The following is a 20,562-nucleotide window of genomic DNA, read 5'->3' on the forward strand; positions in this document are numbered from 1 at the left end:
CAGGGTGATGATTATATGAATTACCATTCAGAATAGTCATATTATATGGGCTATTATGCTGTAAATCACCCGGTGCATACTACTGGCATACTTGACATGTTTTCCATCTTCTGGCGGGTAGCAGCGACACCGGCCAGTGGTTTGCGGCATCCGGTTTACTGCTGACTCTTCATACATTTTTTTTTTTTTTTTTTTTTCTTGCTATCTTGAATATTTTATAAATCATGATATGTTTATTATAATAAAATAAAATATATTTTTTGAATACATTGGGCATTCTTTTGTTGTTTAACAACACTATAGGTTTATACATCAACACTTGGGCCTGCAGTGGTCATATGTATTGGTGAAACACTAGCATGTAAATTCTTGATTTGTTCCCCAGTAGGTCATCTCCTTGAGGCTATGTTATCCCAACCTTCTACCATGTCCAGCAAGAAAGATGACAAGGGGAAGAATATCCAAGTGGTGGTAAGATGCAGGTACGTGCCATGCTTCTATGTAATTCTTAGGCTGTGTTCACACATGTCAGATTGACCTACTGAAAATCCAGGGCAGAAATTTGAGGCTTGCACTCTTATAACTCTCGGGATGTGTTGCGGGTTTGCTGTAGACGCCTCTGTGTTAGAATATACTGTCGGATCTGAGTTTTCACGAAGTGAAAACTCAGCTCTGAAAAAGCTTTTATGCAGACGGATCTGCGGATCCGTCTGTGTAAAAGCAGCCTGCGGATGCCAATCTTGTGTGCATCCGTGTTTTTTCACAGACCCATTGACTTGAATGGGTCCGTGAACCGTTGTCCGTCAAAAAAATAGGACAGGTCATATTTTTTGGACTGACGGGAAACACGGATGTGGCTGGAAAACAGCGCATTTTCCTCTTCTTCTTCTTCTTCTCTCTCCTCCTCCTCCTCCTCCTCCTCCTTTTTTTTTTTTTTTTTTTTTTTTTTTTTTTTTCTCCACAGACCCATTGAAAGTCAATGGGTCCGCGAAAAAAAACGGACAACGGCCACGGATGCACACAACGGTCGTGTGCATGAGGCCTTAAATCATTAACAGATTTAACAGTGATTATTAAGATGATAATACCCTTTTAAGAAAGCTATTATTTTCCCTTATCATGTTATAAGGGAAGATAATAAAATCTACAGGACACCTAACCCGAACCCAAACTTCAGTGAAGAAGTCCTGGTTCGGGTCTGGGTACCACATTCAGTTTATCATGCGCGTGCAAAACGCATTGCACCCAGCACGATAAAAACTGAACAACGCAATCACAGTCAAAACTGACTGAAATTGCATGTGCACTCGCGCTGTTTTCCTGCAATGCACATGCGACGCATCCGGAGCAAATCCGGGACGCCTGTGTGAAAGATGCCTTGGGGTACAGCTACACTGTCAGGTTTCCTGGTGCAGTTTTGAAAGCCAAAATCAGGAGTGTATCAGAAAAGTAAAAAAGGACAGAGATGACTTTTCATTAATATCACTCCTAATTTGAAAAATCAACGACCAAAGTCACGCTCGACTTTGCAAAAAACTAACTTCGGTTCATCGGAGCACATACATTTTAATACTGTATGGACACAGATCTCCCCATTCACACGTCCGCAATTTCGTTCCGCATTTTGCGGAACAATTACGAACCCATTCATTTTTATGGGGCCGCACGATGTGCGGCCCGGATACGGAATTGCGGGTCCGTAATTCCGTTTCCAAAAAAAATTCGAACATGTCCTATTCTTGTCCGCAATTGCGGACAAGATTGGGCATTTTCTATTAAAGGGAACCTGTCACCTGGATTTTGGGTATAGAGCTGAGGACATGGGTTGCTAGATGGCCGCTAGCACATCCGCAATACCCAGTCCCCTATAGCTCTGTGTGCTTTTATTGTGTATAAAAACCGATTTGATACATATGTAAATTAACCTGAGATGAGTCAGAGCTTGAAAATATGACTCTTCTCTGGACACACAAGTAAGATATGACTCTTTTATATTAATTTGCATATGTATCAAATCATTTATTTTTACACAATAAAAGCACACAGAGCTATGGGGACTGGGTATTGTGGATGTGCTAGCGGCCATCTATCAACCCATGTCCTCAGCTCTATACCCAAAATCCAGGTGACAGCTTCCCTTTAAGTGCCGGCGATGAGCGGTCCGCAAAATGCGGAACGCACATTGCAGGTGTCTGTGTTTTGTGGATCTGCAAAACACTTAAGGACGTGTGAATGGACCCTAAATTTTAAGTTTTAAACAAAGCCACTTCAGATGTAACATCCGAAGATCGCTTCGCTCAACACTAGTTGATGTATCAGAAGGGGCATTTACCGAAGTGCTGAAGGTTGACAGATATGATATTAAAACGATTATCAAATTCATAGCAATTGTCTTGATGCCTGTCTGCCATCACTTCTATCTTGTTTTTCTTTTCAGACCCTTCAATCAGTTGGAGCGGAAGGCTAACTCTCATTCAGTGCTAGAATGTGACACCCAGCGCAAAGAAGTTTCTGTCCGGACTGGTGGAATAAATGACAAACTGGGGAAGAAAAACTATATGTTTGATATGGTAGGTGACTGTATGCCTCAGAACTTGAAGGGGTTTTCCAGGTGTACACCTGTCCTCAGTATCTGATCAGTGGGGGGCCGAGTACTGGCACCCCTGCAGATCAGCTTTTTGATGAGGCTGCCTCACTTCCTTGAGTGCCGTGACCTCCACCATTTATTGTACAGTGCCTGTTTTGGTATTCCTAGGGTGGTTTAGGCTACTTTCACACTAGCGTTCGGGGCTCCGCTTGTGAGTTCCGTTTGAAGGCTCTCACAAGCGGCCCCGAACGGATCCGTCCAGCCCTAATGCATTCTGAGTGGATGCGGATCCGCTCAGAATGCATCAGTCTGGCACCGTTTGTCCTCCACTCAGCAGGCGGACACCTGAATGCTGCTTGCAGCGTTCGGGTGTCCGCCTGGCCGTGCGGAGGCAAACGGATCCGTCCAGACTTACAATGTAATTCATGGGGACGGATCCGTTTTGAAGTTGACACAATATGGCTCAATTTTCAAACAAATACGTCCCCCATTGACTTTGAATGTAAGTCAAAACGGATCCGTTTGCATGATCATGAACAAAAATGTTTTTTTTTTTGTTCATGGTAATGCAAACGGATTCGTTCTGAACGGATCTAAGCGTTTGCATTATAGGTGCGGATCCGTCTGTGCAGACACCATACGGATCTGCACCTAAACGCAGGTGTGAAAGTAGCCCAAGACTGATCTGTAGAAGTGCCTTTTATGCAATGCTGGTTGTGGGCTGAATCGTGTTACATTAGACTATACATTTTGCTGGAGTAATAGCTCCTATACATTGGGGTAGCTAGAAATCTTCCTGCGCCATCTACTAAGTGGGAGCCCATCATTGTAACAGCTCTGTGGGTTCAGGGTGGCATCACGCCACAGACAAAACTCAGAATTCCTTTGTCTAAACCCCTCAACTTCCCAATTTTACTCCTTATCGCATGGCTTTTTTTGTGTATCCGCTCCTGTGAAGGTGTCTGTAGATTATATATGTGCCAAGACAGAAGTTCTTTGAGGACAGGAAAGTCATAACCTGATTACTGAAGGGTTATTTTGAGCCTGAAACGCATAAGCAGTGGTCATGCTCTTGTGTGGATCTTATAGTGCAGGGATCGGCAACCTCCAGCTGTTGTGAAACTTCAACTCCCAGTACGCATACTTGCTCTGCTCTTCTAAGAACTCTCCTAGAAATTAATGGAGCATGCTGGGAGTTGTAGTTTCACAACAGCTGGGGTGCCGAAGGTTGCTGATCCCTTTTATAGGGACTCTCTGAGACGAGGAACCTCTTGATATTGCCACAAAGGTCTGGTTCTATTGCCGAGCTCCTTTCTCTATTTTTGGTCCCTGCCGGACCAGAAATGTTAAGCAGAGGAGAAAAGAGCTCTACGCTGGAACCGGAGCACCACAGACGGTTGATTTTTAATCCTTACACCCTGTTTAACCACTCTAAAAGAATGGATCCTGGTCTTGTAGAACACCTTCAATTGGAAATCAACATCAGAATTTTTCTTTATCGGATGCTGGATTTTGTCTCTTCTATTGCTATCAAGATTGCAGACTGTATTTTCACTCTTTAACTCATGATTGCAAAACTTTGTACTAGTGTGTTTTTGTTTTTGTTTTTTTGGTGTCTTTTTTTTTTTTAGGTATTTGGCCCTTCAGCTAAGCAAATTGAAGTGTACAGAAGCGTAGTATGTCCCATCTTGGATGAGGTTATTATGGGCTATAATTGCACCATTTTTGCGTGAGTATCTTTTCAATTTTTTGTGGTGTTTTTTTTGCTTTTTGTGACCACAGAAATATTCCATTTGGGTTTAAGAAATTGGTTCTTTTGTCAAATAATTACTATAACATGGTTGTTACCTATGGGGTTTCTGTCGACTTTGTTTTATGATTATTATAAATTATCATTAGAAAATGGTCTAAATTGCAGTATGCTCATCAATGTGATCCATATAGACACAAATAAGTGTAATCTTTGATGCCAGCAATTCCTGGCCCTTCTGATAAGACGCCTAATCAGTAAAGATAATATGTCAGCATGATCAACCCTAATAAGCTAGGCATACAACCTGATGAGGTTGATCGTGCTGATAAAAACCATATCCTTATTATGACTCTCCATGACCCACAAACAAAGCGATCTAACCATGTCTTCTGCAATGGCTCTAAAAATGTTAAATCTTAAAATTCAGTCTAAGGGCAAAAGAATGAGAAGACATGGCTCATGATGGTATTTATTCCTCTTCTGACCTCAAACGGCAGCAGACCCCTTTTTATTAAGCAGCAAGACCTGGGTGTCACCCTTACCACCTAAAAATGCAAATAAACCGATAGGATTCTGCCACATGGATCTATATGTCCTCACAATATACCATAGTGCGGGAAAACCAAAGCAAAGGAATTCATGTGTCTACATACATGACGTCCCTTCTGTAACCATCTAGCTTTTATTCCAAATGCCTAGTAATATCCAAGATTTCATTATGTTTAATCCCACTAGATCACCGTTGTGGTGGACTAGAGCTGTCCTTGAATTATATGGATAGCCATGTATCTAAATTGTGCCATGTAATAATACATATCCCCTGCAGAGGCTGGCTTTCATTGGCTTTGCGCTATGCTCGCCAGTTTTCTGAAAGTGGGCGTGTTTTCCTATGTAAATGAATCTCTAGACAGACTTACTATTGCAACAATTTAAAAAAGTCGCAAGAAAATTGCACAATTTCACTCCAGTGAGGACCATGCTTATCTTGTGCAGCTTTTTAATAGAACATGTGACTTTTTCGTAAAGCCGCTTACTGAAGAATAAACTGCTACCGTCAAACCACATTTATCACAGTATTAAAGGACCATTAATAAATCTGACTTGGCCAAAAGTGACTTTGGACATATGTAACAGTGGAGTGAGCTGTCAGAGTAATGATAAATCTGGCCCATAATGTCCTCTCTGTAGCCAGTATGTTACTGGTAACTTCTACTGACTAGCACATGTTGTCTCCTGTCTTTTCAGCTATGGTCAGACTGGCACAGGGAAAACCTTCACTATGGAAGGTGAAAGAACTGCTGATGAGGAGTTCACTTGGGAACAGGTATTGTGTTTTTTTTATTATTGTGCCATACCAAAAAGTCAGATTTCAACAAGGTCTAGGACTGTTAAAATGTCAGTACATTATTTTAAAATAATGCCTTTTAAATTTATTTTTTTTTTATTCTGTACAGGATCCTCTGGCCGGTATAATTCCTCGAACTCTTCACCAGATATTTGAGAAGCTTTCTGAGAATGGTACAGAGTTCTCTGTGAAAGTCTCTTTGCTGGAAATCTACAACGAGGAGCTCTTTGACCTTCTAAGCCCTGCTCTCGATGTCAGTGAGAGGCTCCAGATGTTTGATGATCCCCGCAACAAAGTGAGTCTCTAGTTTCATGTGTTCTCTTTCAATTCTCTTCAAATGCAGAGGCAGGGGTGTAATGTGACTGTCTTGTAGAGAGGAGTGATCATCAAGGGCCTGGAAGAAGTGACCGTGCACAACAAGGATGAAGTTTACCATATCTTAGAAAGGGGAGCAGCAAAGAGGACCACTGCCTCCACCCTGATGAATGCTTACTCCAGGTATCGACCTTATGTCTCTATAGTCCTGCAAAATCTCAAGGTTTTTATTATAGTTTTATTTTGTATATATTTTTAGTCTGTTAAAGTGTTCCTGTGCTTAGAAAAAAAAACAGCGACATAAAAAAAGTTTTTTATCGGTGGGGGGTTTAAGAGTTGAGGATTAACCCCACCCCCACCCAATTGCTAGAACGAGGAGAGAGAAAAGCGTGCTCTCTCTCCCCTCTGCAGGAGAGAGAGACTGAAGAAGGGCTCATACACTTTCTACTGAGCCTGTCACCTTCACCATTGACTTCCAGTGACCAGTGAGGGTCTTGGCTTGCAGACCCACACCAATCTAAACCTTTGATATGGCACATCGAAAGATGTTTGTTAGTTTGTGTTTTTTTTTTTTTTTTTCCTTCATCCAATTCTTAAATTTATGCTGCCTTCTCCTCAGCATAGGTAATCCATATCTGATTGGTGGAGGTCAGACACTTCTCCCGATCAGCTATTCTGCAGTAGCTCCATTGCCGAACTACACGGCCCCATCCATTTCTGTAGTGGACACAGCTACTTACTAGGGTTGTCACCATACCAGAATTTGAATGTTTATTTCAATACCAAGTAAAATATAACAATACTCAATACCAAAAAAGTCCTTCCATTGTTTAACTGTATCAGCATAACAAGTTATTGTGCGACATGTTACATGATGGTTAATGTGAGACACATCATGGAAGTCCAAATTGAAAAAAAAAACATGTGCATCACAATAATAAACACCTCAAATACTTCCTCACCCTTCAGGCAACATGGGGTTAAAGTGTGGAGGTACCTGATGGACCGGCTTGCTTTTAATGTGGAGCACATGGTTTTATCTCTATGTGCCTGTAGTAATAGTAAATAACCTCATCATGTATCTCACATTCACCCAATGTTGCCCCTTATATTAAGAGGTACTTGATGGGGGTCGCTTATTTATGTGAGGCACAGGGAAGAACGGTAACACCACTCACCTCACCTTAAGAATTATAAGTGAACCCCATTGTTTATCTCACACAATGGCAATATTGGGGTTCACAAGTGTAAATAACCCCAATGTTCCTCTTTGCTGCTGATGGAACTTTTCTCTTGCACGTTGCACCGTTCTCCTCTCATTTCGCATTTTCATTTGTGACAGTGGAAAGGGAGGGACGCTCTCCTTCATCTGCAGCCGCTAATGAGTAGATTGTATGCGCTGTGTTGTGCATGTGCTATGTAGGGTTGCACTGGTTATCAAATTATCGATACCCAATTAATACTTTTGTAGCGGTATCTATTCAATACCGGGATTTGCCATTTACCGATACTGGGCTGCGCTACTGCACAGCCTAGTATCAGAGAACATGGCATGCGCTGCTCTCTGCGTGCTCCATGTTCCCTCAGCAGCACAGGGGAGTGGGAAGCGGTGTCTCCCTCCCTCCCCCTGTGCTGCTGCCACCAATGAGAAGAAAGAGGGGCGGAGGAGGGGAGGCACTGTGGCCACTGCCACCAATGTTTTTAAACCATTAATACAGATGCAGGAGGCGGGTGCTGGCAGCAGAATCGCATAGCTGGCACCCGACCTCTTTAACGGGGAGCTGCGATCAGCGGCACTTAACCCCTCAGGTGCCGCAATTAACTTTAAATGGGCTGTAACGTTCTGGATGTACTTCAGAAAAAACAATCGGCCTGCATGCGGGGTATTAGACCCCTATTGATTTGATTTTTATGTCCTGTCCCGATCAATATTAAAGTATCAGAACATACCCACCCCCACAAGCCTTTTTGGGGTTGTATTCCCTTATTGTTTTTCTTTTTATTGAACACATACGTTTAAATGAAATGTATAGCAAATTTACATTGTAAAATAAAATGTCAATATATAACATTGATATTAAGACAGAAGTGTAATAAATGTGTTATTTTGTGTTTTACTTATGTATACACTTTTATAAATGTTCTAAATATTTTGTTTCCCTAAGGTGCCTTTTAATTTTTGTGCATTGTACCATTTTGTGAGTTTTCTTGAGTTTGCAAGTGTTTCAATAATTTATTTATTTTTTTAAATGTGGAAAAAATTTGTATTTTTAAATATAGATTTTGTACATTTTAATAAGTCTTAGATTCTTATTGCTCTCTCCATAGTCGATCTCATTCAGTGTTTTCAGTCACCATTCACATGAAAGAAACTACAGTTGATGGAGAAGAGCTGGTGAAAATTGGGAAGCTTAATTTGGTAAATTTTATTTTTTTGCTGTTGAAAAGTGGGTTTTCCATTCATTAAAGTGGAATCCCTATGTAATTGGCATGCAGGTTATCTTTTGTCATGAGCCTAGGGGTCCCAGAAGTCCCCACCGATCACCTGTTTATTCCGAAGTTTCTATCTTGGCGTGGCTCCTTTATAGGGGAATGTCCCACAATGAATTAATTTACCTTAGTTCAACCATTGGATTAAAAATAAAAATAAAAAAAGTTTCTTGTGCCTAGATATTGCTGTTACTTGTTTTGACGCTGCTGCTCTTTTGATTCTTTCTCATGCCGTCCACGTCATGTGTCCAGTGCTGGTGAGAGGAAGCCACTTCTAGAGCATAGATTCTTACTCGATGGCCTGTACAATAGCAGGAATCGCTCAACTGCTGGTGTACAAGGCCATCTAGGCGGGAGGACTAAGCGTGTGTGACCTCCAGCACTAGACATGTTAGGTGGACATTATCAGAGTGAATCAAGAGAACACCAGGGGGTGCTATAACAGGTTTAAATTATATATATTTTTTTTTTATCAGAATGATTACATTTTGCGCATTGCAACAGTGAATTAATATGTTTGTGGGACACATTTAACTATAAAGATATCATTACTGATCCTCATTATAAACCTGAATATATTGGTTAGATCTCATCCTCCTATGCTGGATGGTTGTGATCTGAACTTCTTGTCTGTAACGCCTGCTGAATCTTTCCCCTCAGGTGGATTTGGCTGGCAGTGAGAACATTGGCCGATCTGGCGCTGTAGACAAGAGAGCCCGCGAAGCTGGGAACATCAACCAGTCTCTTCTGACGTTGGGCAGAGTGATCACCGCTCTGGTGGAGAGAGCTCCACACATCCCATACAGGGAGTCTAAGCTGACGAGGATCCTGCAGGACTCTCTGGGAGGAAGGACAAAAACTTCCATTATTGCCACGGTCTCTCCAGCCTCAATTAATTTAGAGGTAATTTATGTTCCAGTGTGCCTTTCCATGTTGTTGTTGGGGGTGTGTGTGTGTGTGTGTGTGTGTGTGTGTGTTTTTGTTTTTTTTAATTGTAGTTTTCAATTATAGTACATATAAATAAGTTATAACAAATACAAGTCATAAAAGAAAGAGATTAAATTGAGAGAGTTGTTCTACCATAAAGGCCATCTGTCGGCAGATCTGTACCTATGACACTGGCTGACCTGTTTCATGTGCACTTGGCAGCTGAAGGCATCTGTGTTCATATGTGCCCGCATTGCTGATCAAAATGTTTTTATATACAGGTACGCACGCGCGCTTCTAGGAGCAACGGGGGCGTTCCCATTACACCAAGAGGCTCTGCTCTCTCTGCAACCGCCGCATCATTTCCATTTAATTGACAGCCAGGCAGTGAAAACATCTTCACACCTGGCCCTGTCAAAGTGCAGAGGCCGCGTCAGTTGCAGAGAGAATGGAGCCTCTAGGTGTAATGGCAACGCCCCTGTTGCTCCTAGAAGCTAATTTGCATATATTAAAACTTAATTTTTCTCAGCAATGCGGACACATATGAACATGGGACTAACATAGATGCCTTTAGCTGCCAAGCGCACATGTAACAGGTCAGCCAGGGTCATAGGTACAAATCTGCTGACAGATGTCCTTTTAAACATTAATTTTAAAATGCTAAAATATGTATTTTTTCTAATAGGAAACTGTAAGCACTTTGGAATATGCCAACCGAGCAAAGAATATAATGAATAAACCTGAAGTGAATCAGAAACTCACCAAACGGGCCCTTATCAAGGTAAATCACATTTTTGCTATAAGTTAAATATATACTTAGGCCTCTTTCACATGAGCGCGGTTTCCATCCGGATTGGATGTATGTAGTGAACACATAGGGAGGAGGAGGGAGGAGATTCCTTTTGTTTGCAAATCCATTAGTTTTCCCCTGAACAGATCCTGACTCGGGCCTCTTGCACTCAATTGTTGTGTATCCGTTTCGTGCTTTGGGGGCCGCAATTTGCGGTCCCCAATGCACAGACAGCGTTAGTGCGGTGCTGGGACGGAGACCCATTCAACTTGAATAGATCCGTGATCCTTTCGCACCGCAAAAAAATAGAACAAGTTCTATTTTTTTCTCCGTAGTGCTTCAGTGGCGTTCCGATCCGTGCTTCCGTTCCGCATCTCCGTGATTGCAGACCCATTCAAGTGAATGGGGCTGCATCCGTGATGTGGAGTGCATACGGGCCAGTGCCTGTGTATTGCGGACCCGCTGTATGAGCCCACGGGCACACAATGTTCGTGTGCAAGAAGCCTCATTCTGTATCTCTTTTGTGCAAGAGGCCTAAGTCTTGTGTTAATGTTTGGACCTTCCTGATTATAGCTGTTTGTAGCGTCCGACAGCTCTACATAATTGTGTATGACCAACCTTAAAGCGATTTTCCCATGATACATACCCACATCATTGAGGATGGGTGTCTGATGGGAACCCCACTAATCATGAGAACGGGGTTCCTGTGTCCACCTAGTAATGGAGCAGGAGGCTGCACATCCAGTCACTCTGTGGCACTGCCTGAGAGAGCACAGAGTACAGCGCTCTATTTCCAGTACTTCCGTTGAGCACCAGCAGAGGTCAGACCTCCTGCCTGCTGGTGTAGGTGGATGCATTCATCTGGAGCTGGATGATTTTCTTAAGGAATTTATCAGATGGGTTATCAGCTCAATACAGATCATAAACCCTTTTAAAGGACTTGTCTAGCAAAAAATGTATTTGAAATCCAAGAACTTGTGGAACAAAGTGTACATAAAGACATGAAAAATAATGGGGGGGATTGATCATATCCCCTGCACAAGATTTGGGTTGCCAAAGTTGCCCATTTTGCACAAAATTGTTACTTTTTTTGTTTTTTGCCTGTTTTCCACCCTGCTGGCCACTTCTGCTAAAAGGATGCCTAAACGGCCAGACACGTTTGCCATAACTTACACCATTTTTCTGGTACAAGCAATACCTGAAACACCGCATTCAGATTCTGGTGCATGGACCACTTGTACTGCAGAGTGGCACTGGCTTTAGACGCATCAGCCTCGATAAATCCTCCAGTGTTCGTTTTCCAATATATCTTTAAAGGGATCCTGTCACCAGGATTTTGTGTATAGAGCTGAGGACATGGGTTGCTAGATCGCCGCTAGCACATCCGCAATACCCAGTCCCCATAGCTCTGTGTGCAGAAAGCTAGAGCGCCGTAATCTCGCGATGCGTGAGCTAGTGCATGCGCAGCTCGTTCCCTGAGGCTGATGCCAGCACAGGGAAGAAACACTGATGACACTGCGCATGTGCTAGCTCGCTCATCGCGAGATTACAGCGCTCTAGCTTTTTGACGTCTGGGAGAAAAGGAGGAGATTCTGACTATGCGGGGCGGTGCTGGGCTCCTTCACGCTGGACTCATCTCAGGTTAATTTGCACATGTATCAAATCGGTTTTTTAACACAGAGCTATGGGGACTGGGTATTGCGGATGTGCTAGCGGCCATCTAGCAACCCATGTCCTCAGCTCTATACACAAAATCCCGGTGACAGGTTCCCTTTTAAATTGGTGCCAGCAGAAGCCCCCCTGTAAATTTTTGAATGCAGCCACCTTCACCAGCAGGCTGCGGAGGACACGCATGCCCTGTATCCTTCACTTGAAAGTTCTGCATCAGCACCACGCACTAATACCTCCTTGTGCTCAGAAAGGCATAAATCTAAAAATCCGTTTCCACACACCTATTATATAGGGATAGAAAATGGATGTACCCCTGACAGAATATATTAACTAAACTTACCCCCCTTAATTAGAAAAACTAAAACAGAAGAATCCCAAAGATGGGAATATTTACTACTGTCATTAATAGGATGATGTAATCTACTGATAACTTTTCCAAAATTATTATATCTATTTCAAACATACCTATATTATTTAAACATACAGATATAACAAACAAACAAAATGTTCACAATTTCTATGGCAAAGCAAAAAACAAAAATTGTACTACATAGAAATGAATGGAATGGCCGCTGCAGTCACAAGAAATCTATCTGTTTTGAATTCCTTGCGACTGCCACGGCGATCCCCTTCATTTCTATGGGATTAGCGATCCTGGCTGCAACCAGTGTTCCCCTAGCTAATAGCTAAAAGATGTATCATTAACTCTTCACCAGTCAACTCCAAAAACTTCAGACGTATTTTCCCAAATGAAGTACATGATGTGTATGGAGAGAATAGATTCATTAAATAACAAAGCAAAAAACATTTCTTTAAAAAATGGAAAACTTTTATTGTATAAATACCCCAAATGGAACAATACATTTATTACACATCTTAATATCAATGTTATATATTGTTGTATAACTTAAATTTGTTATACCTTTTAATGTATATGTATGTATTTGACAAAAAAGAACAAGGGACAACAATCCTAAAAGGCTTGTGTAAAAAAATACATGAATTAATAATCAAATGTTCTAATTTTAACTTATTGATTATAATTGAAAACTTAAATAAAGAGTGTATGTATGTATGTATGTGTGTGTGTGTGTGTGTGTGTATATATATATATATATATATATATATATATATATATATATATATATATATATATAAATCCTTGTGCTTTGGCCAGTGGAAGAAAACAATGCATTTCTTTACTTTCACATGCCCTTTAACTTTAGTTTGAGGTTTAAAGGGGTTATCCGATACTAACAAATGCTCCCCCCATATGCCGGGCCCCTCACACTGAATCAATTTACCTGACTCCCTGCGCCGCTCCTGTTCCCCCACACCGCAGCCGGTGCTTCTTACCATGCGCCTATGAAAACATCCGAGGGTGCCAACCAATGGCATTCGAGGATGAGCCTCCCTAGCATCGAGGGTGACGCTAGGGAGGCTTGTCCCATCACCGCCTGCCATTGGCTGAAACATCTCCGACACCGGATATTTTCATCCATGCATTGGGAGAAGCGGCTGCGTGGGGAGCCATGTAAGTAGAATCAGTGTGAGGGGCCCGGCATATATGGGGGGGGGGGGGGGGGTGGCGCGCGCGTGTGCATTTGCTAGTCTCGAATAACCCCTTTAACATTAAATCTTTAACTTCTTTAATCTTGTTAAAATATTATGAAAACCCATAAAAACTTAATGAAAAAAACAAACAAAACTTTTGTTTGAAATGTGAGAATCCGGTAAAAGCTGTTTAAGGAAATGTACTTAACTTTTAAAAAGGTAACCTGTTTCTTTCTAGGAATACACCGAGGAGATTGAGCGCCTGAAGAGGGACCTCGCTGCAGCCAGAGAGAAGAATGGGGTCTACCTCCCCAGTGAAAACTACGAGTAAGTTTAACTAAAGAGATGAAACTAGAGAAAGTAACAGGGTTCATGCTCACGGTTATCTTATTTACTCAGGCAGCTACAGGGTAAACTAGTCTGCCAAGAAGAGCAGATCTCAGAATACACAGATAAAATTGCCGCTCTCGAGGAGGAGCTGAAACGGGTGAGTCCATTGTTACTGGGGTGACTGTAGAGCATGAAGAATGGGTCTGCAGCCCGTTGCAACCATATACGGGATATATTATCCCTGTCCGTTTATTCAGATTACATTTTATTTGTTCAAATCCCTTTTTTTGACAGGTGACAGAGCTGTTCTCTGAGAATAAGAAGGAGCTGGAGGAGTGCACTACTGTGCTGCAGTATAAAGCAAAAGAACTGGAGGAAACCCAGAAGAATCTACAGGAATCTAAGCTTAATCTGGCTCAGGAGGAGTTTGTAACGTCTGCATTAAAGACCACGGAAAAGAAACTTCACAATACAGCCAATAAGGTAACTCTTTAAAGGGTTAAGGTAGTCTCTTTAAAGGGGATGGCCGAGTTAATAAAAAAAATTACAAAAAAGTAACTAAGTGTCATAAAATAAGAACTACAAGAAATTTTAGACTAGCACATTCATAATCGCAGATGCATTTCCATAAAGCTAACAAAAAAAGGAATGGCAGCACAACAGTTCACATACAAACAATCGAACTAAAAGCTAAGGATCATGTGGTGTATTTATACCGACTATAAATGATAAAGATAGAGGCTCTTTGCGCACATTTTTGATCAATCGTGTGTCTGGCCCATCTACCTGGTGTCACGGTGGCTTCTGCAGATGGGTCCCTAACACTAACAGAGCTGCCTCTCCTGGGCTTGACCTAGGCCTACAATGTTCAGGCCGGTGTAGGAACCAGCTACATATAGACAGACTCTGCTCAGAAGCTCCAGGCAGATATGCGGGGAGTGCTCAATCTAAGAGGCAGATACCCTCAATATATACTAACAAGAAATTTAGACTAACGCCTTCGTAATTGCAGATGCATATCCATAAAGCTAACATGCAGGAAATAAAATAAGAACTAAGCGTATACTGACTTGGTACTTCCTGACGTTTCAAGAGCCACAGCTCTGATCCTCTTTACTGATGTTTGTGTACATGGCTACTGCGTTGATGTAGCGGCAAACATCAGCCAGCTTTTTTCCATACACCACTGAGGCCAGTGATTGGCTGCAGTGGTCACATGCCGTATACACAGCATAGTGCACCCGATGGTCACTCTGCGTACAACGTTTGTTTTGGGGCGACCATTGTAAGTTGGAAAGTTATAGGCGCACGGTACAATTATCTTGAAAAAGTAGTAATGGGTTCAGAAACCCTAGAATATGATGGAAAGATGACTAATACAGATGAATCAAGTCTTTATATATAAACCCTAGAAATAGCGGCTCACTGCATTATATCGCGTTGTATGCTAAGGACGAGCTTTTACGGAGTCCTATACCGTACATACGTGTGCCAGAGACATAAAATTGAGCCATCCTCTCCTAGTGTCCATAGGAGCAGATCATCCTGGCACTGGTAAAGATCATCGGTGCGGTACTACATGCCCTGTGTACTGCGGAGGCGCTACTAGACAGCCGGTCAGTGCATGCCCATGCTGACTGGTTACGTCGTCTAGCAAATCGTACATGTCACAGATTAGCTGCATTGTAGGTTGAGTGTAGTTTCAATTCAAGTTAATGGTCCAGGAAAGAACATTCTGTGTGGGAATGTATTGTAAGTAGGTATGAGCGACTCGACTTCGCATAATACTACGTTTGAATACTGTACTGAGCGAGCGCTCCATACAGTATTAGAATGTATTGGCTCAGATGAGCCCAAGTTATTACTTCGCAAAGTCTCGCGAGACCTCGTATAATAGCTTCAGAAATTAATTTCTACTGTAAAAAAAAACAACAATTTCCTGAACTTTGGTTTAGTTCCAAGTGGAATGTTTTTTACAGTAGAAATTAATTTCTGAGGTTATTAACCGAAGTAATTTCGCCTCATCTAAGCCAATACATACTAATACTGTAAGGAGTATTATGTGAATTGACTTTGGATGTTTCATTCGCTCATCCCTAATTGTAACCTAAGGCCATTATAACTTGAGGGACGACTTGTACTATGTTCCTATTTGCAGTTTCCTAAACTCGCCCTTAGGTGGCGGCATTTCATCATTAATCGTTTTATGGCTCTGTAAAAAGAGCATAAAAACTGAATGAAATTGGCCGAAGGTGCGCATTTACTGTGAGGCTTTCTGCATACAGGTGTGGCCTCTGAGACAGAATTAACGTGACGATTTCTGTGCCTCTTCGCAGCACCAATTACCACATGTTACTTGCGGTATAGGCTGCAGATTTTTCTTTAAATCACACCTACGTGAAGAATTGACATGCTGAAAATTTCAAATCCTGCATGGAAAGCTAATTTCCACACACAAAAAAAAATGTAGATTTTTCTAATATCATACATTTGTGGCATATTAAAAGGATGTACTATTAATGTCTAATCTCTAAGACCAGCTCCACTCTTAATAATTGAGGTCCCACTATGAACGGCATATGATGCCACCCCTGCATTCACTAGTATAAGACTTCCAAAAACAGTTAAAGGGGTATTCCGGTTAGAGAAAACTATCCCATATCTGCAGGATGGGCGATGACCATTAGTCTAGTGGGGGTCCTACCACTGGGACTCCCACTAATCATGAGAATGGGGGCCGCATACCCCGTATAGCCCCCCTGATGTGGTTGGGGCAGCTGGTCGTAATGCGCGTCACTGTTCCGTCTATTTCAAGGGAGCTCCACAGGGTACAGGGCCCCTGTTCTCATGATCGGTTGGGATCCTCTGGGTAGGGACTAACTTTATTTAACTGGAATACCCCTTTAATCCAACACTCAGATATTTTTGGTCTCGTAGCAGGGAAAAAGGGGGTGGCTGTACATACGTGGCTTGCTCTCCATTCACAGCAGTTTTTCATATGAGCGGGTTCCAGAGGTTGGACCCACATCTATTGGACATTTATGGCATATCTTATTGAAATGCCATAAATGTCCTAGATGGAAAGTAGTGTCGTCAGTGCAGTATTGGTGCACCCTATGTAATTCATTGATGGGAAAGAGCCACAGTTGCCTAGTGAATCCTTGTTCTGGCTTAGAGGGGATCTTCTGTAAGATCTAGGGCTGCAACGATTAATCGATGTAATCGATTATATTCGATAACTTTCATGAAGTGGGCGGACCAGGTGCGTCACGTGATTGAGTGACGTTACGCCGCCGTCCGCTCTGCCTGTTACAGGAGCGTCATTGTAAAAAGGTAAAATAAAGATGCAGTGATTAGTCTGACTTATAAGCATCGGGGCCGGGGCTGTTATGGGGAGGGGGGAGGATCTGTCTATGGCACTGCTATGGGGAGGGAGGTCTGTGTATAGCACTGCTATGGGGAGGAGGGGGGGTCTGTGCACTGTTATGCCCATAACAGCGCCACCCACAGATCCCCCTCTCCATAACTGCGCCATCCACAGATCCCCCTCTCCATAACTGCGCCGTCCACAGATCCCCCTCTCCATAACTGCGCCGTCCACAGATCCCCCTCTCCATAACTGCGCCGTCCACAGATCCCCCTCTCCATAACTGCGCCGTCCACAGATCCCCCTCTCCATAACTGCGCCGTCCACAGATCCCCCTCTCCATAACTGCGCCGTCCACAGATCCCCCTCTCCATAACTGCGCCGTCCACAGATCCCCCTCTCCATAACTGCGCCGTCCACAGATCCCCCTCTCCATAACTGCGCCGTACACAGATCCCCCTCTCCATAACTGCGCCGTCCACAGATCCCCCTCTCCATAACTGCGCCGTCCACAGATCCCCCTCTCCATAACTGCGCCGTCCACAGATCCCCCTCTCCATAACTGCGCCGTCCACAGATCCCCCTCTCCATAACTGCGCCGTCCACAGATCCCCCTCTCCATAACTGCGCCGTCCACAGATCCCCCTCTCCATAACTGCGGCGTCACAGATCCCCCATAAGGTCGTCCACAGATCCCCATAAGTGTCGTCCACAGATCCCCCATAAGTGTCGTCCACAGATCCCCCATAAGTGTCGTCCACAGATCCCCCATAAGTGTCGTCCACAGATCCCCCATAAGTGTCGTCCACAGATCCCCCATAAGTGTCGTCCACAGATCCCCCATAAGTGTCGTCCACAGATCCCCATAAGTGTCGTCCACAGATCCCCCATAAGTGTCGTCCACAGATCCCCCATAAGTGTCGTCCACAGATCCCCCATAAGTGTCGTCCACAGATCCCCCTAAGTGTCGTCCACAGATCCCCCATAAGTGTCGTCCACAGATCCCCCATAAGTGTCGTCCACAGATCCCCCATAAGTGTCGTCCACAGATCCCCATAAGTGTCGTCCACAGATCCCCCATAAGTGTCGTCCACAGATCCCCCATAAGTGTCGTCCACAGATCCCCCCATAAGTGTCGTCCACAGATCCCCCCCATAAGTGTCGTCCACAGATCCCCCCATAAGTGTCGTCCACAGATCCCCCCATAAGTGTCGTCCACAGATCCCCCCATAAGTGTCGTCCACAGATCCCCCCATAAGTGTCGTCCACAGATCCCCCCATAAGTGTCGTCCACAGATCCCCCCATAAGTGTCGTCCACAGATCCCCCCATAAGTGTCGTCCACAGATCCCCCCATAAGTGTCGTCCACAGATCCCCCCCATAAGTGTCGTCCACAGATCCCCCCCATAAGTGTCGTCCACAGATCCCCCCCATAAGTGTCGTCCACAGATCCCCCCCATAAGTGTCGTCCACAGATCCCCCCCATAAGTGTCGTCCACAGATCCCCCCCATAAGTGTCGTCCACAGATCCCCCATAAGTGTCGTCCACAATTTGTTTTAATATGGCCTTTGAACATAATTTTTCAAGTAAGATCATATAAACCTCTCTGTTTTGTAATTTTGTCGTTTTTCCCGATTAATCGATTAATCGTAGAAATTAATCGGCAACTAATCGATTATTCAAATAATCGTTAGCTGCAGCCCTAGTAAGATCTATATGCTCTAATGGGTCCTCTATAAAGGGCTGGTTTCAGGCAACTCATTAAAAGGGCTTATGCACGCAAATGTGTGTTGGCCGGGCCAATATCACGGTGCCAATATATATTCTTGCCCCAGCCGTTTGTGCACCGCATCACGGATGTGGACCCAAGCACTATGGAGTGCTTCCGTGGTTTTCTGTCCATGACTCCCCAACAAAAAAATAATATAGACTGTTTGTTTGTTTTTTTGTTTTTTTTGCGTTCTACTTTTTTGGGTCTACATCCTCCTCCACCAAGCACACTGAAGTTGTCCGTGCGTTGGAGACCGCAAATTGCAGTCCCCAATGCACAAAACGGCCGTCACATGTTCGTGCATGAGCCCTAATAGTGGTTTTGTAGCTGTAATACTTGACATGCTATCCTATCCATGATCGCTGATTATTATTGGGAATTTATAGACTATCCATTGTCTAGACGGGCAAAAGAAAAGTAAACTAGAACAGGGTCTACCCCCATCAGATCTCACAAATATACTTTTTTTTTTTTTTTATGTCTCCCTCCATTGTTTATAAGCTTCCTGAACATCCTTTCCATTGAATTACTCATTTTAGTTGCTGAGCACCGTTGAAGAAACCACCAAAGATGTGTCTGGTCTCCATGCCAAACTGGATCGCAAGGTGTCAGTGGAACATCACAATGCCCAGGTCCATGGGAGCTTTGCAGAAGACATGGATAAAATGTTCAGCACCATTCAGAGATCTGTGGATGAGTACAGTGTGAAGCAGCAGGGGAAGTTGGACGTCTATACCAGCTCTATAAGTAAGTGCAGCCATGTACATGAACAGGGGAAGGTGATCTCTAAAGTGACAATTTATATAAATATAGTTTAAAGGGAGTCTGTCACCAACCTGACCGGTTTTAAACCGATCACATAGTAATAGGAGGTGTAAGTGAACTCTCGCCAATTTTGAATAACAATATATTGCCGGAGTTCTTACTTTTCTAATTCTAAGAACTGGGAGTCCAGAGGGGTGTGGAGAATAGGGAACCTACTTGAGGGAAATGTCTTTAAAGGGAACCTGTCACCAGTTTTATGGTGTCCTAACTAAGGGCAACATAAATAAGTGACTGATTCGCTTAGCAAAATGCTGGGTCGCTTTCTTTAATTGACCCGGTCAATCTGCCAACATCTTGTATTGAAAAGCTCCAGCTGATAATGATGAGTCATGAATATTCATGAGCTCCTGACTCTCCCCGCCCACCTGCTGCTGAGTGGCAGTTTGTTTCCATAGGAATCAGCAGCAGGTGGGCAGGGGAGTGGCTATAGCTCTGAATTAAAGGGAAACTGTCACCGGGATTTTGGGTATAGAGCTGAGGACATGGGTTGCTAGATGGCCGCTAGCACATCGACAATACCCAGTCCCCATAGCTCTGTGTGCTTTTATTGTGTAAAAAAAAAAAACATTTGATACATATGCAAATTACCCTGAGATGAGTCAGAGCTTGAAAATATGACTCTTCTCTGGTCACACAAGTAAGATATGACTCTTATGTTAATTTGCATATGTATCAAATCGTTGTTTTTTTTTTACACAATAAAAGCACACAGAGCTATGGGGACTGGATATTGCGGATGTGCTAGCGGCCATCTAGCAACCCATGTCCTCAGCTCTATACCCAAAATCTAGGTGACTGGTTCCCTTTAAATATACGCTGGACTCTGACCTCACGCT

The 20,562-nt window shown here is 43.2% G+C and overlaps 1 protein-coding gene across 2 annotated transcripts in view; it reads left to right on the top strand.

Moving 5' to 3' along the window:
- The window catches only part of KIF11 (kinesin family member 11), a 65,234-nt gene that overhangs the window by 18,208 nt on the left and 26,464 nt on the right, over nucleotides 1-20,562 (top strand). Inside the window, exons 2-14 of one of the 2 annotated variants that reach the window (XM_044298888.1) lie at nucleotides 386-482; nucleotides 2,438-2,570; nucleotides 4,219-4,316; nucleotides 5,586-5,664; nucleotides 5,795-5,980; nucleotides 6,059-6,183; nucleotides 8,329-8,419; nucleotides 9,151-9,393; nucleotides 10,103-10,198; nucleotides 13,671-13,759; nucleotides 13,832-13,919; nucleotides 14,057-14,245; nucleotides 19,441-19,648. In XM_044298888.1, the coding sequence (XP_044154823.1) occupies nucleotides 406-482; nucleotides 2,438-2,570; nucleotides 4,219-4,316; nucleotides 5,586-5,664; nucleotides 5,795-5,980; nucleotides 6,059-6,183; nucleotides 8,329-8,419; nucleotides 9,151-9,393; nucleotides 10,103-10,198; nucleotides 13,671-13,759; nucleotides 13,832-13,919; nucleotides 14,057-14,245; nucleotides 19,441-19,648 (1,702 nt within the window). In that variant the 5' untranslated portion in view covers nucleotides 386-405. The remainder of the gene's footprint in view (nucleotides 1-385; nucleotides 483-2,437; nucleotides 2,571-4,218; nucleotides 4,317-5,585; nucleotides 5,665-5,794; nucleotides 5,981-6,058; nucleotides 6,184-8,328; nucleotides 8,420-9,150; nucleotides 9,394-10,102; nucleotides 10,199-13,670; nucleotides 13,760-13,831; nucleotides 13,920-14,056; nucleotides 14,246-19,440; nucleotides 19,649-20,562) is intronic. The other variant, XM_044298889.1, reaches the window with a different exon arrangement.

The sequence above is a fragment of the Bufo gargarizans genome, chromosome 6 (genome assembly GCF_014858855.1).
Source record: "Bufo gargarizans isolate SCDJY-AF-19 chromosome 6, ASM1485885v1, whole genome shotgun sequence".
Taxonomy (NCBI): Eukaryota; Metazoa; Chordata; class Amphibia; order Anura; family Bufonidae; genus Bufo; species Bufo gargarizans.